Source organism: Patella vulgata, chromosome 1 (assembly GCF_932274485.2).
Source record: "Patella vulgata chromosome 1, xgPatVulg1.2, whole genome shotgun sequence".
Lineage (NCBI taxonomy): Eukaryota > Metazoa > Mollusca > Gastropoda > Patellidae > Patella > Patella vulgata.
Genome location: NC_065879.2, coordinates 38,169,154 through 38,183,196, shown reverse-complemented (window position 1 = coordinate 38,183,196; position 14,043 = coordinate 38,169,154). Strand labels below are relative to the sequence as shown.

Below are 14,043 nucleotides of genomic sequence, written 5' to 3'. Positions count from 1 at the left end.
TCACTTTATTTATTAGTTGATGCCCATGCGTCATTTTTGATTTGAACCGTCAGATATTTTACGCGAAATCCTTATACGGCATTTAGTAATTGAATATATAATAATAAAACACAATTTATATGGAAAACAATCACTGAGTTTATTTCACACTACGTTTCTAATGCGATGCCGGATGGTTTCATATTAGTTATTGTTTTTGTTACCTTGTATATAATTTGATTTCTTGACATTACACTGTCATTTTTTACTTGAGAACGACAAGAGGAACTTGTTGAAACGTAGTGTGAAATAAACTCAGTGATTGTTTTCCATATAAATTGTATTTTATGTAGCACCATGGGTCTTCTTTCAGACGTGGAGAGCGGGCCACCAAATCCTGTCGTCACATCCTACGTATGACCCATGCATCTTTTCTTACTACATATTTTAGTAGCCTTGTGATCGTCTAGTATTTTCACATGTTGTCTTTGCTTGCCCTTCACGTTGTGTAATTACTTCTTCTTATCTATCTCAGTTAGTTAAGACATTTGTCTTTCCAGGAATAACAATGCAACAGTTCGTTTTTACATTTTATATATCATAGCCGGATACATGGATACAAGCATAGTATAGATTACAATACTAAAGTCATTCTCAAACCCCAGCCAGTCAGACTCGCTGGGGCAAGTCTGCTGATAGAAATTGCTACACCTTATCCCTTCCGGAATCTGTCTGCTGTCTGACGAATTCTCACAAGTATGATAGTTTTGTAGCTTTGGGTTTGGGACCTTCAATTATCTAATTGGTCAAATATGATGTAAATAATTCGAGAGATTGGTTAATTAAGCCAAATGACGTTGAAACCGACCCTTATATAGTTAGTGGAAATTTCCCACAAGATATCTGTTACCAACCTAGAATTGAATGTTTACCACATTATGACTATTTTTTATGTACCAATATGCCACTCATTCGCTAACTTAATTTAAGTACATATATGGGAATCTAATAACTTGCCAAAGATATTAATTAATACAATATAATGCCATCATTAATTTCAAGAACAAAAATTCTAGCAATATTGCAACATTTATTATTATATTTTACTCGATCAACTTTTATTATTTTTCATTGGCAGTTTGATTGGTTTATGGCAATGAACGGATCAAAGCTTGAATAGTCTTTCTTTTTATTCGGATAGTCTGGAGGCTCAGTGTGGGGGCGGGGGGTCATCAAATGGGCACAAAACCAGACCCAACGTAGAATACGATGCCGAGTGGTAATCAGTCCGCCGTTGGGGGGTTTTCTGGATATTCGGGGTCAAAGGTCAAATGAGGTCATTTGCACTGAAAGTGAATGCGCAGCCATTCTTCTATATCATGAAAACATGCTGAAAATGATCGAAAGTAATCACTCTTTCAATAAAAATGTAAACTTGCTAAATTCACCTTTGTTCTTTTTGACACCGGGGGTCAAAAGGTCAAATTTTCCATTTTTACACTAGGAAGCTTTAAAGCAATAAATGTCAGCGTAAAATATAAAAACTAAAGCGAATTCTGTTCTAATTAATAATAGGAACATTTAAAACTTATCTTTATGTGGTCTTAGCACCGAACTTTTACTTTGGAACGTCGAAAAAAACAGTTTTTAATAACATAACTTTAAAGTATAAAATACACGAAATACTAAATACTAGAAGTCTTTGGTAATTGTACTTGACAGAAATATCGAATGTTACAAAAATCTTTTTTAACCAAAAGCGTGATGTTGCTTTGTCCAGAAGAGTTCGTCGCATTGATGTCGAAAAAAAACCATAATATTACCAAGTAACGAATAAACGCCCAGAAGCAATATTTTAAAGGATAGCGTTTAATTTTTAGAGGAATAACAAGAAGACTTTTCTTTAAATTGTTCAAGGGGAACTCTGAATATCGGTAGGGGTTCTCCGTTGGACTATAACCAGACACTACCAACGACTTTCGGATGACAGGGGGAATGACTCTGCAAAAATATCATGAATTACCTCAGGACAAGCTAAATAGTCCCAGCAAAAACATATATTATAGCGTTTACAGGGTTTTCGAATAAAAAGTTAGTCACTCACGGAAAAAATCATTTAACGACTTTGAACCTGTATAGCATTTACATGGCTTAGTTACACGGTAATAACGCAAACGCCTAAGAATGGTTATTTTCTACTAGTCATTTCCGTGCAGTAATAGAATGGTACCGCACATTATTATTCATATGGTACCTGTCGGTGTTTGTGCTTGGCATAAGAAAATCCAGTTAAGCTTGTTGATGAGGAAGAAGACCGGAAAGATATTAGTCGTGGGATATCTGGCGTTCATCAGAATATAGAAAAGGTAATGAGAGAAAATTGAAATAAAGCAAGACAAGTATATACATACATAAACAGTACATACGAGCGTAAATGTCACTATTCTATTTGAACAACCTTCTTAAACTTTTAATATGGCCTTTTGTCTAGACTATATTATGAATGCTGCATCTGAAAATAACACGTTTCTAAATTGTAAATAAAATATATTTTAAAGGTTATTCAAAGTTTAGAAATAGAGAGTAATAGTACGTGCAGTTTATGAATGGACTGTACAAAAAAACAACAACATAGGACAAAGGAGTATCAGTGTTCATAAATAGAAGGTAAGAGATTAGCGTAATAGTGCGGGCTATCTTTAAACTATCATGACAGACCTTATAGTTTTACGCACACGCGTTAAACCACTATACCCTCAATCTCCCTGTTAGAAGATATAACTGTGGTTTTTTTTATTATCGTTGCAACGGTACTGGACAACGAGATATAAACTAAATTTTTAAATCGCACGGGCGTTATCTACTATTCCTTTATTGATGCCAAATACGATCACAACGATGAAAATTCCTTTGTGATGACCATTCATTCTGATATGTAAGGTAATGGTATTTATAGTACATCAAACCAGATTAAAAGTCAGATCAGAGAACAAGAAACTAATGCATGACTGACCGATAAGCGTCATACTATCTATGCAAACTTTTTTTTATCTGTTTGGGTCATGTTTAGTATACGATTGCTGTATCTGATCAATGGGCTCATCTTTACTCTCTACTAATAAATATTTATCTATGTCGATAAAAAAAAATCATGGCCGTTATAAAACAATCTAAGTAATAAGTAACACCAGAGATAGCAAGTTGATATTGCACTATCTATTTATTGTGTATGCATATGATATGAAATCAAACGTAACCTCGGGTGACCCCTTTCTCCATATAGTGGAAAATTTGATTCATATGTTTAACTAGGCTCGTGAATAATGCCAGCTGTATGATTTTCTTGGACAGTTAAACTCTTAGATTATAATCCACTTAGAAAGGTAATATTGTTTTAGCATTTTAATTGGCAGCCTCGTACAGAAGAATCGAATATATAAGATTGACTACTTCAAAAATATCCTGGCACAATGGATATACTCCTATAGTACGACCAAACATTTTGGGTTTTAAAGAACACATGAAAGACGATTCAGTTGCGATTCGGACTAATTTTACGTTAAAATGAGTAAACGGTAAGGCTAGATTCCCACTGTCGTGCGATGCGTTACGACAGGATTGTCCCTATCGAGTCCACGATTTGCTACGTGCAGATACGTTCGGATAACGGCAACACGACTGCTACGACTGACCTCAGTATATCATAAGACCTGATAGGATCAATCGTGGCATGAATCATGATAGTGGGAACCTTGCATAAAACATTCAAAGATTTCATGCGTCGGGGTCTCTTTCCTTCACGTCAGTATACATGCGTGTGTTTACATTTGTATTTATAAGACTTGGCCTTGCTCTCATTTAACAGTTTAGTCTGCGATATCACTACTGTGAAAGCAGACGTTTATCTTCAAACTATCACTACTGGTAGGATTTAATACTAGAAACGGGAGTGTACAAAACAGACTATTTTATATTTTAAGCTTAGACAAACTCTACCAACATGCTGGAAGATCTGATAGAGAGCGTTGGCTCCAGTGGAACGTTCCAATGGATGGTGGTGTGTCTAATTATGTCGTCGAAGATGGTTTTTGCAATGAGTATGTTGATCATGTCATACGGTGGAGTGGTTCCCGATTGGTGGTGTATTTCTAAGGATGAAGAGACCATGTCAGTTAAGTCCATGAATAGTTCAAGTATTGATTACCAGACCTGTAATGCAACGAGTGTCTGTTCTCGAAGATATGAATCTTATACTATAACTGTTGTCAGCAAGGTACGAAAAAAGTTAAATAGATTAATTTCAAATGTGTCTTAATTGCAGATAATGTTAATCGTAGCTTTATATTTGTATTAGATTAGTACTCTTTTTTTTATCATTAGTTCGTCCTAAAAGACATTCTAATGCCTTCCAGCACTAATGTACTTATTGCTATATGTTATCAGTATCGGATCTCGGGAGGGCAAAGCCTTGGTCGACTTTTCCATGCGACCAACAATATTCATGGCTACTTGCATTCTATGGCCTTTGTCATGTCATAATAAATACGGTAAATAGTTTTTATATAATATTAACACTATTTTTCCACAATTAATCTTTTCAGTTTGATCTAGTTTGTGATAATGCATGGATTAAACCAACAGTTACTTCAGTACAGATGGGCGGGGTTCTTGTTGGTGCTTTTATTGGAGGGCAATCGGGAGATATGTTTGGAAGAAAGAAAACCATTTATGCCGCCATATTACTACACGCCATCTTTAACATAATCGCGGCATTTTCCGTCAACTGGCAAATGTTTGCAGCTTTCCGATTCCTAATTGGTGGAAGTCTTGGTACCTACCTTGTTTTGGTTGTTTACCCATTGGAGTTCATTGGCCTCAAGCGCCGCGCCTTGGCATCTTCTCTACCATTCTGGACAATTGGTGTTTTATTTTTAGCCTTAGCTACGTATCTGATCCACGATTGGAAAACATTGCACATCCTTATTGGTGCGTTGACATTTCCCTTTGTTCTGGGGTGGTTGTAAGTATGCTTGTATTTGTTATTCTTGATTTTCCGGCGTGGTTTCCCCTTGTCACTGATGCAGGACGGAGGGCCTGACAAGGACAGCTGTCTAGTCATTCGGATGATACGAAAAACCGAGGTCCCGTGTATACATTGGGATGCACGTAAAAGATCCCTTGGCAGTTGGAATTCGATATAAGAGTAGGCGATAGTGCCGCTGGCCGGGGAAAATTTCCCTCATAGCACACTGTATGGCGTATGCCCGTCTTCATTAGCCCAGGTTAGGAGCAGAACAGTAGGACGTTAAACCCCATTTCATTTCATTTCATTTCGTTATTCTTGAAATATGAAAGCAGTGAAATGAAAAGTAGTTAAACTTACCACAAAAACAAAATGTAATACTATAGAAAAAAAGTATAAGGTATTACACATGTACATCATGCGAGAGGTGATTACCAATACTTTAAACGTGTAGACCTCTGACAATTTAAAAACAATTGGGGGAAGTGTGATTTTATGCTACACGTCAAAACAAACGGATAAGGGGCGCGTTAGATATTTACATGTTGTAGACCAAAAAACCGCTGATATTTTGATCTTTACGGAATATAATAATTAAGTTATTAAGAATTTCGGTTTGTAAGTAGAAAACAGATAAAACTAGTAATATGATATCACGTTCGGTAATTTATGTAGATTAGTATATTCTAGTAAAGCCACTAATATACACAATGTAATATAACACGTTATTAGCATTTGACCGCAAATCATATTTACATATTACCTTGGAGCTACCTCCTTGAAAAATGTGTAATGAACTCAGTAGGTAATCGACCTTAAAGGTTGCAGGTATTTTATTTTCTATCCGACAAAGACAAGTCTGCCAGATGTAATGAGTGATACATTCACTATATAGTTTTGAAATTAAATAGGGTTTAACGTCCCACTTTTCATTATCAACCAGGATAATGAAGATAGTCAGTACTTTAGCTTACAATGACTAGACCTCTTCTATTTAGGTAAAAATAAAATTGATAATTTAATAAAATGCGTGGTGCCGGTGTAATTGGCAAATTGACCGATAATAGTATATAGCCGAAGTTGTGGTTTACTGTCAACAGTATAAGATAAACGCGTAAATAAAATTAGTAATCCAACTTAACCCAAATTGCCTTCAAATTGACAAGGTGAAGTTGGCACGTTATTCGGTATTCGAGAATCTCGAATACCGTGCTGGTTCGTTATTCGGGATTCGCTAAAAACGAATAACGCATAACGAGCCAGCTCGTTATTCGGGATTTGGCAATAAAACGGGAGATTGCTGGTGAGGACTGCCCCGTACACTCTAACAAACCAGTTATCACCCTATTCGCCTAACAAACGGTCGTCTTCGTGCTAGTAGTCGGAGGTAGCGAGGAAATCGTTGGAAGGAAGGTTGGCCGGTCTGTTTTACTTCCGAATCCCGAATAACGTACTGACTCGTTATTCGGGATTCGACAATAAAACAATCCAGTCAACACCCAATTCGCTCGACAAACAAGCGTCTCCTTGCTAGTCGGTCACTCAACGTGCACTTACTGCCCCGTGCACCCCAACAAACTAGTCAGCATCCTACTCGCTTGAGAAGCTGCCGTCTCCGTGCTTGTAGGTCACCCGACGTTCACTTACCACCAAGGGTCGGAGGTAGAGAGGAAATGGTCGGATGGAATGTAGACCGGTCTGTTTTAGTGGTGAACTTCACGTTGCCCTTAAAATTTCGAAACCAAAATTTAATCATATAGACTCCTGACGTATCGCTAACCACATGTGTATAGCACAACAAGAACAAACGTATAGTAAATTTAATCGGTTTTTTTTTTAACGCTAATAAATTATCTATAATTATCACATTTACCTAGTTTGTACCTTAATAACACTTGTATGATTTAATAAAAGATATATTTCGGTTGCGGATATAGTTTCTGAATATAAAATATGTACAGTTTTTAATTTGAAATATTCCCATACAAAAGATACATTGAATGGATATCTATATCGAGTTTTATTTAAGGCGACCATGTGTATAATAAACCAGAAGAGTGCATTAGTGAATATAATTCTATTTTAAAACGGATATTAACATTTAAATATCAATGGTCTGTTCTGTACCTAATTTTATTTTAAAGCGTAGTTCCCGAAAGTCTGCGATGGTTGGCGACCAAAGGCAAAATAGAAGAGGCAAAAATGGTTGTTAACAAAATTGCTCGATTTAATGGAACAAAAGTTCCCGATAATGCTGAGGCTATTCTAAGAAAAGTAGCCGAGGTGGAACTACAGAACAACGAGGGCGAAAAGAAGTATACATATATAGACATCTACAGAGGATTTCCAATGTTTAAAAAGAGTATTTGTTTAAATTATATCTGGTAAGTTTCGACTATCATCTGAGTAATAATAATAGTAATATTTTCAAGTTTAAGAATACAATATTCTGTTTAATGCAGCGGGGCCATTACCGTTCAAATGGTCGACAGATTGATTTGGGATACATAGATGTCATAATGGTGAATATGGTATAGTAATACAAATTGCTATATATAGATAGATTATTTTCATTGCTTGCGACAATTGCCTTCATACGTAGGACCTATCGGAGGTCCGTCTGGATTGCAATCAGGTGTCCTTAAAATAAACTGGTTCAGTGACGTCAAATGTCCGGTAATCCAAATTAGTCATAATCATTGGTACCCATCATTACTCACGAAATCCCCCCCCCCCACACACACACACCCCTCCCAGCATATTCTTATCTAACGGGGAAACGGTTTCCAATACGTTGTGTTGGTGGTCACTATATGTCGCATTTCTCCCCGTCCTAAACATCATTCTTTATCGGATAGATCTTAGCGTTACTTTCCACATCAGCCGCCTCAGATTAGAAGCTGGAACAGACATCATTTGGCGTTCCTAGAAAGCCACCAGTTAGAGTTTTTAGAGACGATGTATATCCTTAGGCGGTGGCCCTGGCTCTTTTCGGCGTGTAAGACTACGTGACTCTAGATTACAACTTACATAGTTATATGTTATTTTAAAGTCCATGACCAGAATGTTCTCAAGCAGCGACCGTTTATCTACTGTAAGATAGTTTTACATCTGTTGTTTGGAGACAAGGATCAACAGGATTGTAGAGTCACATCTGTATTAAACTGAACGAATTGTAATGAAAACGTATAATGTGATTAACCACCAGTCATATTATTCTACAACAATTGTGTTCCAGGTTTTCATGCTCTACAATTTATTATGGCTTTTCTTTTGGGGTCAGCAACTTTTCTGGCAATTTTTACTTGAATTTTTTCCTGATGAACGTCATTGAACTATCAGCATTTTTTCCAGTCATCTACCTTCTAGGAAAGTAAGTTCGAATTTTTAAAATTGCAATTTGACTAAAGAACGCAAACTGTTAAAGACAAATTTAAACAGAATTGAGAGGGAATTAAAAGCATCCATATTTTGCCACCTTGTCTATTATTGTCTATTATGTGTTTATCTACTTCAGGATAGGAAGAAGGTACACCTGTGTTTTTGCTTTGTTTCTAGCTGCAACGTCTTGTATTGCTGCACTGATTGCACAAGAAGGTTTGTTACATTTTGGTATAAAACAATTATATCATCCATTTATAAAGATCAAGGGTACATTCATTAATGAATAAACTTAAATAATGCAACTTGAACATACATAATTGAAAAACAAAAGTAACAAACAACAAAACCTCCTGACAATTAATGCATACTATTTTGTTTGATGTTTTCTTTAGTTAACGATGAATCCAAGAGTTCGTTTATTACCGGAGTCTCCCTATTAGCCAAGATATTGACTGGTGCGGCTTGGGTGGCCTTGATTCTACTAACTAATGAGTCTTATCCGACAGTCATCAGGTAATATGTTCTGTCAATTACAATATACAATATAAACCCAAAGCGATTCAAAGAATCGGGGACAATGGTTACTAATTAATTTTATTTCCATTAATTACTTTTGGGTATGGCTCTTTTGAAGTGGAACGGAACCGGAGTCGAAGTGCCTTGTAAACCCAAAGAGTCTGGTCATACGACCGTATATGTAGGAAATGAAGTGAACTTAAGAAGAGTTTCTGGTTGTGTCTTGATGCTTATATTCTACCATCAATCCTGGATTAACATCTTAAGCAATACGCAACAAAAAGGGAATCCAATAATATTTGTTCAAGCAACCGCCTTGTTAATATTTGCTAACTGAATTCGGATCCTACTTTATGATCCATTTAGGTTACTGTCACTACAAAATGAGTAATATTAATTTGCATTTTATGTTCTTCTAGATATTTAGGTTATGGCGCAAGTAACACGATGGCTCGCATAGGTGGAATCCTAGCTCCTTTTATCTTCAGTTTGGTAAGTACAGATAATGGTAATTACCCTGAAAACCTGAAAACTTGAGGACAATCGACAATGTTTTTATTTTAGCCAAATCAAATAACTCTCCGACCCTGTCTTGTCGGAAACTATACAAGGAACATTCTTAATAAGATTACAGCCGAGACGTGTAACAGTTTGATAAATTTAATAGTACAGACTTAATATTACGAAGTTCTCCAGATCTTCATATATATTTTTATTCTAAACCAGGTTTATTTTGTTTTTATCAGGGAAGTCACAGAATGGTACCTTACGTTATGATGGCTGCACTTATGGTATCGAGTGGTATATGTGCACTACTGCTACAAGAAACTAAAGATTTGGCTATGGCTGATCTTATCGAAAACGACATGGAAAAAGACATAAAAGAGAGAGAAAAATCTAGCGTATATAAAATTTCCCGCGGTTTGGATTCTAACGGGATAGCACCTCCGTGTAACGAAAAATCTCCTATAAGCGAAGGCTTAATAGTACCCACCGTTCTCAAAGACATCGAATATAACACTCAAATGTAAAAACATTGAACCATATTTTGTGGCTATGTTTATTCTAGACACAATTACTTCCAATAGAATGTCAAGCTGGTTGTATTCATATGTAAAACACATGCAGTTCGTGTTGATATATCAGTGTCTATCAATAATAGCTAATATTAAAAGTACATACAACATCGTGTGTGATTATTTGCTTGCTTGCTTACTCATATCTGTATTCAAATAATTTTATAAATTTTACGTATCGTTATCCATATAACAGGACAAGTTTCTTTAAAAAGTAAAGTAAAATATAAAACATGTATAAGAAATCCTATACCAAGATATGTTTGATACAATATTAGCCTACAACAAATATACATACGCCTTCCTATTTATTATGTAATTATTTAGGATTACGGTGATAAATCAAAGCTCTGGTTGGGAAGATGGCAAATTGGGAAAAAATGAATATCAATGGTGTAGCTGTAATTTTCGAATCGAGTAGGTTCACTTAACCCAATACGTTTTGATGCATTGTTTCATATCCCACACCAGAAGCTACATGTATATTATTAATTCTGGTTTTTTTCTATTTTGTTCTATATTAAACGTACCCAATCAAAGTTCAATAGATGGTTTTAATATCAATACCCTACTTACTTATTTCCCATCTATTCAATAGAAACTTTCAAATTTTTATTTGGAAAATTCACTCGTTTTTTTTTCTTTTGTCCGATTCTTCCTTATAATTTAATTTCTTGACTAGTGGGTGAGATGAAATGACCTGTCTTTCATTCAAGGGTCGCCCGCCTCGTGTACTTGATCAAGAGTTTCTGGTTTCACCTCACAGCTGAAGACATAACGTCAAAAACAATGTATAGTCCCGAAATGTATATCCGGGTTTAAATAAAACAATTTGTCTGTTATAACAGCGACATTCTTCTATTGGTCAGTAAAAAAGAAAGATAAGACAAAACGTGGAAATACGCCCACACAGCAGATTATTTGTTTCCAGTAAGGTCATAGACGCTTATCCGAAATGATAACTGGAATGTTACGGATCCTATATCCATTCAATAAATCACATCCTTTCCGAACACATACTATATCTAAGTATGGAATAAAAATTTCTAGAATGATGAAAATCCCCTCGAATCCGTATGCTTCACACTAAATCAATAGAGATCATCCTCTCACAACCCTAATATTTCACACCAAGTGTGAAAAGAAATCCATTATTAACTGTGGCCCCAATCCCGTTCACAATCTTTGTGATAGAAACGGAAGGTCCCACACTTAAAAAATCTCAAGAACAGAAATATCTCGAATGCTGACAATCCCCTATGGCCCCAATGCTTCATATCACATGAATAGGTTTCATCCTTCAGAAGATAGACAATCGGGTTCATCATCTCACAATCCTATTGTTTCCCACCAGATTTGAATAGGGGATCTTAAAGACTATAGCTTCTAACGCGCTCACAAGCCGATTGACGGCTTAAAATGTAATTCATTAAGTATGTATTCGCGAGTGTAGAGTTGGTGATGGTTGTGATGTGGGGTGGGAGGAGGTGGGGTCTAAATAAATATCAATAGTCAGAGCAGTATCTACTTCATGATTCAGTAAAAGAGCCACAGTGGCAAGAAATATGGGGTCTTTACAGTTCCTTAAAGAGATTTATGAGAATAAGTCTCTAACATCAAAAGAAAAAGTTGTAATGTGTGAAGCGCTGTATTTATAAGGAGAAATAATTCAATTAGATTTCTTTGTAATTCAAATACATTTAGTTTTCATAAGAGTACATTTACCTAAAACTTACAATAAGTTTAGTTATATATATATATATATATATATATATATATATATATATATATATATATATATATATATATAAATATATTGATATTTATTATATGAGTCAATGATGTAGGTGATATTTCGACTACTCGAGCCCTAATATCAACAACCTCGACACAGTATTTGTAAAGAATAAACATATTAAGTATTATGTGAAATTAAAATTTATATAAAGACCGTGAATTTAAAGGTATATAGATACAATTACCTTGAAGTATATTGTGAGAAATCTGGGGCAGCTCATTCAATAGAGTTAGATAACCGTTCTTGGTCTTAAAGGGACACATTCATTGTGTGGTGGTGCGGTTCTCCTGTACTTACTATTAAGTTCTTCGTGATGAAAGAAACCACGTAACCCTTTATAATTTCAACTAAAAGGTGCATGTGTCATATATGTATTGGACCAAAAATACTGACGAATTTTGCATTGATAAAGTATTTGAGTTAATGTCATATTCCTGAAGCAATGGCCCGAGAAATCCCTCTCTGGCCATTGCTGGATTGGCTTCTGATACTTGAGCTTTTGGGGGAGTGTGTACAGCAACATGACAGCCCTTCGTTTAATTTGGGGTCTTCCCTAAAACTTTGGACAGTGATGTAAGGTATTAAAAACGGTGAAAGTATTGTTTTGATTCTAAAACATATTTTATTGCAAAAAAATATATTCTTTACAAAGGGATTAGAACAATTTATAACAAATTATGAATCTTCTCCCAAATATCAGTCAAACTTTTGTACAAAATAGTATGGCGAATTGATTTTTAATTTAACTAACATAAACATAATATGTACATCTATTTACAAAACTTCCTTGTAAATTATATTAATTAATGCAGATTAATACGTTACTTATTGGTACATTATTATAGTATTTGTTTTCAATTATATGTAAAACATTTCGAGTCTTTGATATACCTTTGAATAAGTAAAACTAACATTTTATTTAATTTTTTTGATAGTAGCGATGAACCATGGAGAAATATTTCGTGTAATTCAGTGAAAGGGATATTTACAAGCCATGTCAGTTTATTGAAAAGTGCACAGCGTTGAGTACTATACTTCGGGCAATCAAAAAAATAATGATACGAATTTTCGACAGATATAGCGTTACAACTACAGTATCGATTTTCAATTATATGTGAACGAAATAGATCGAAATTTAAACTACTACATCCATGTCGAATATGATTGTGGTATATAGAGAATGGCCTAGAAGCAATGCTTCTGAATTTTGGTGGCTTTATTTTAGGTTTTAGATATTTTTTAAAATTCTTTAACGTTTGCAATGTCTTTTAAATCTTTTGATAAATTATTGTATTCGCGAATAGTTTTCGGAAAGAATGATTTTCGATTGATACTAACACGACAACGGGGTTCCCGAATGTTGGAGTTTCGTAAATTTTACAGTGCTAGGGATTCGTTTACAAAATGTATAGTATTAGTAAAATACCTAGGACAGATTCCATGGATTATTTTATGTAATTGATACAAACGTCTAAGCTTTCTTCTTTCACTTAATTTTGACCATGCAGTTTCAAAATATAAAGATTGTCTGGAGGCGTAAATTGTATTTCCTGTAACAACCCGAGCTGTTTTCATCTGAAAAATTTCTAATTTATCCGAATTATAACTACTACAGTTATCCCAAACTTAACAACAGTATTCAATTATAGGCAAAATAAAACATTTATAGAGTTTATTAAATGAATCTTGAGAAATTAAAAAATTTAATTTGCGAAGTTGATTAAATTTGAATGAAGCTACCTTAAGTATAAAGTCAACATGACGATTTCATTTCCCGTTATTCTGAAGAAACACCCCAAGGTGTTTATGGACCGACGTATTTAATATATACGTATTATCATATTTAATATTAAGCGGATAACTATTTTTCTGATAACTGAAGATCATTAGATTTGTCTTTTCTGGATTTAAAGTCAGTAACCATTTTTTACACCATTGTAATAATTTGGATAAATTAAAGTTTAATTCAGATTCAATCTTTTCAAAATATTATTTTGAAGAAGAAGACAAAGACGTATCATCAGCGAATAAACGCGTGATTCTAAATAAACCATCAGAGATATCATTAATATAAATAAGAAATAATAGAGGTCCGAGGACCGAGTCTTGTGGAACCCCAGAATTTGTATGCCCAATATCAGATGATGTGCTGTCTATCAGTAAGGAGAGTCATACTCAGGTAGTTCTAATTGGGTACTATCAACACGTGAATCAAGGTGGGTTTCAGTGACGCACAAAATTTGGAAGTCAGTTAAACTTTCTGAAAT

General features: G+C 34.9%; 1 protein-coding gene across 3 annotated transcripts; it reads left to right on the top strand.

Moving 5' to 3' along the window:
• Positions 1-2,555: 2,555 nt before the first annotated feature.
• On the top strand, positions 2,556-10,089 carry LOC126819190 (organic cation transporter protein). Of its 3 annotated transcripts, none has more exons than XM_050547101.1 (9): positions 2,556-2,646; positions 3,960-4,252; positions 4,581-4,999; positions 7,147-7,386; positions 8,241-8,375; positions 8,520-8,599; positions 8,779-8,899; positions 9,322-9,394; positions 9,649-10,089. In XM_050547101.1, the coding sequence occupies exons 2-9, from the start codon at positions 3,980-3,982 to the stop codon at positions 9,931-9,933; spliced, it is 1,626 nt and encodes a 541-aa protein (XP_050403058.1). In that variant the 5' UTR covers positions 2,556-2,646; positions 3,960-3,979; the 3' UTR covers positions 9,934-10,089. The 3 variants fall into 3 exon arrangements, with proteins under 3 accessions (XP_050403058.1, XP_050403051.1, XP_050403066.1); XM_050547094.2 differs by lacking the exon at positions 2,556-2,646 and adding an exon at positions 2,680-2,919; XM_050547109.2 differs by lacking the exon at positions 2,556-2,646 and adding an exon at positions 3,321-3,362.
• Positions 10,090-14,043: the final 3,954 nt, after the last annotated feature.

What these genes read in the sequence shown, in the direction of transcription:
- LOC126819190 (XM_050547101.1), top strand. Translation starts at nt 3,980, where the DNA reads ATGCTGGAAGATCTGATAGAGAGCGTTGGCTCCAGTGGAACGTTCCAA. An exon ending in CTATAACTGTTGTCAGCAAG is followed by an intron (nt 4,253 to 4,580) that starts GTACGAAAAAAG and finishes TAATCTTTTCAG; the next exon opens with TTTGATCTAGTTTGTGATAA. An exon ending in TCTTATCCGACAGTCATCAG is followed by an intron (nt 8,900 to 9,321) that starts GTAATATGTTCT and finishes ATGTTCTTCTAG; the next exon opens with ATATTTAGGTTATGGCGCAA.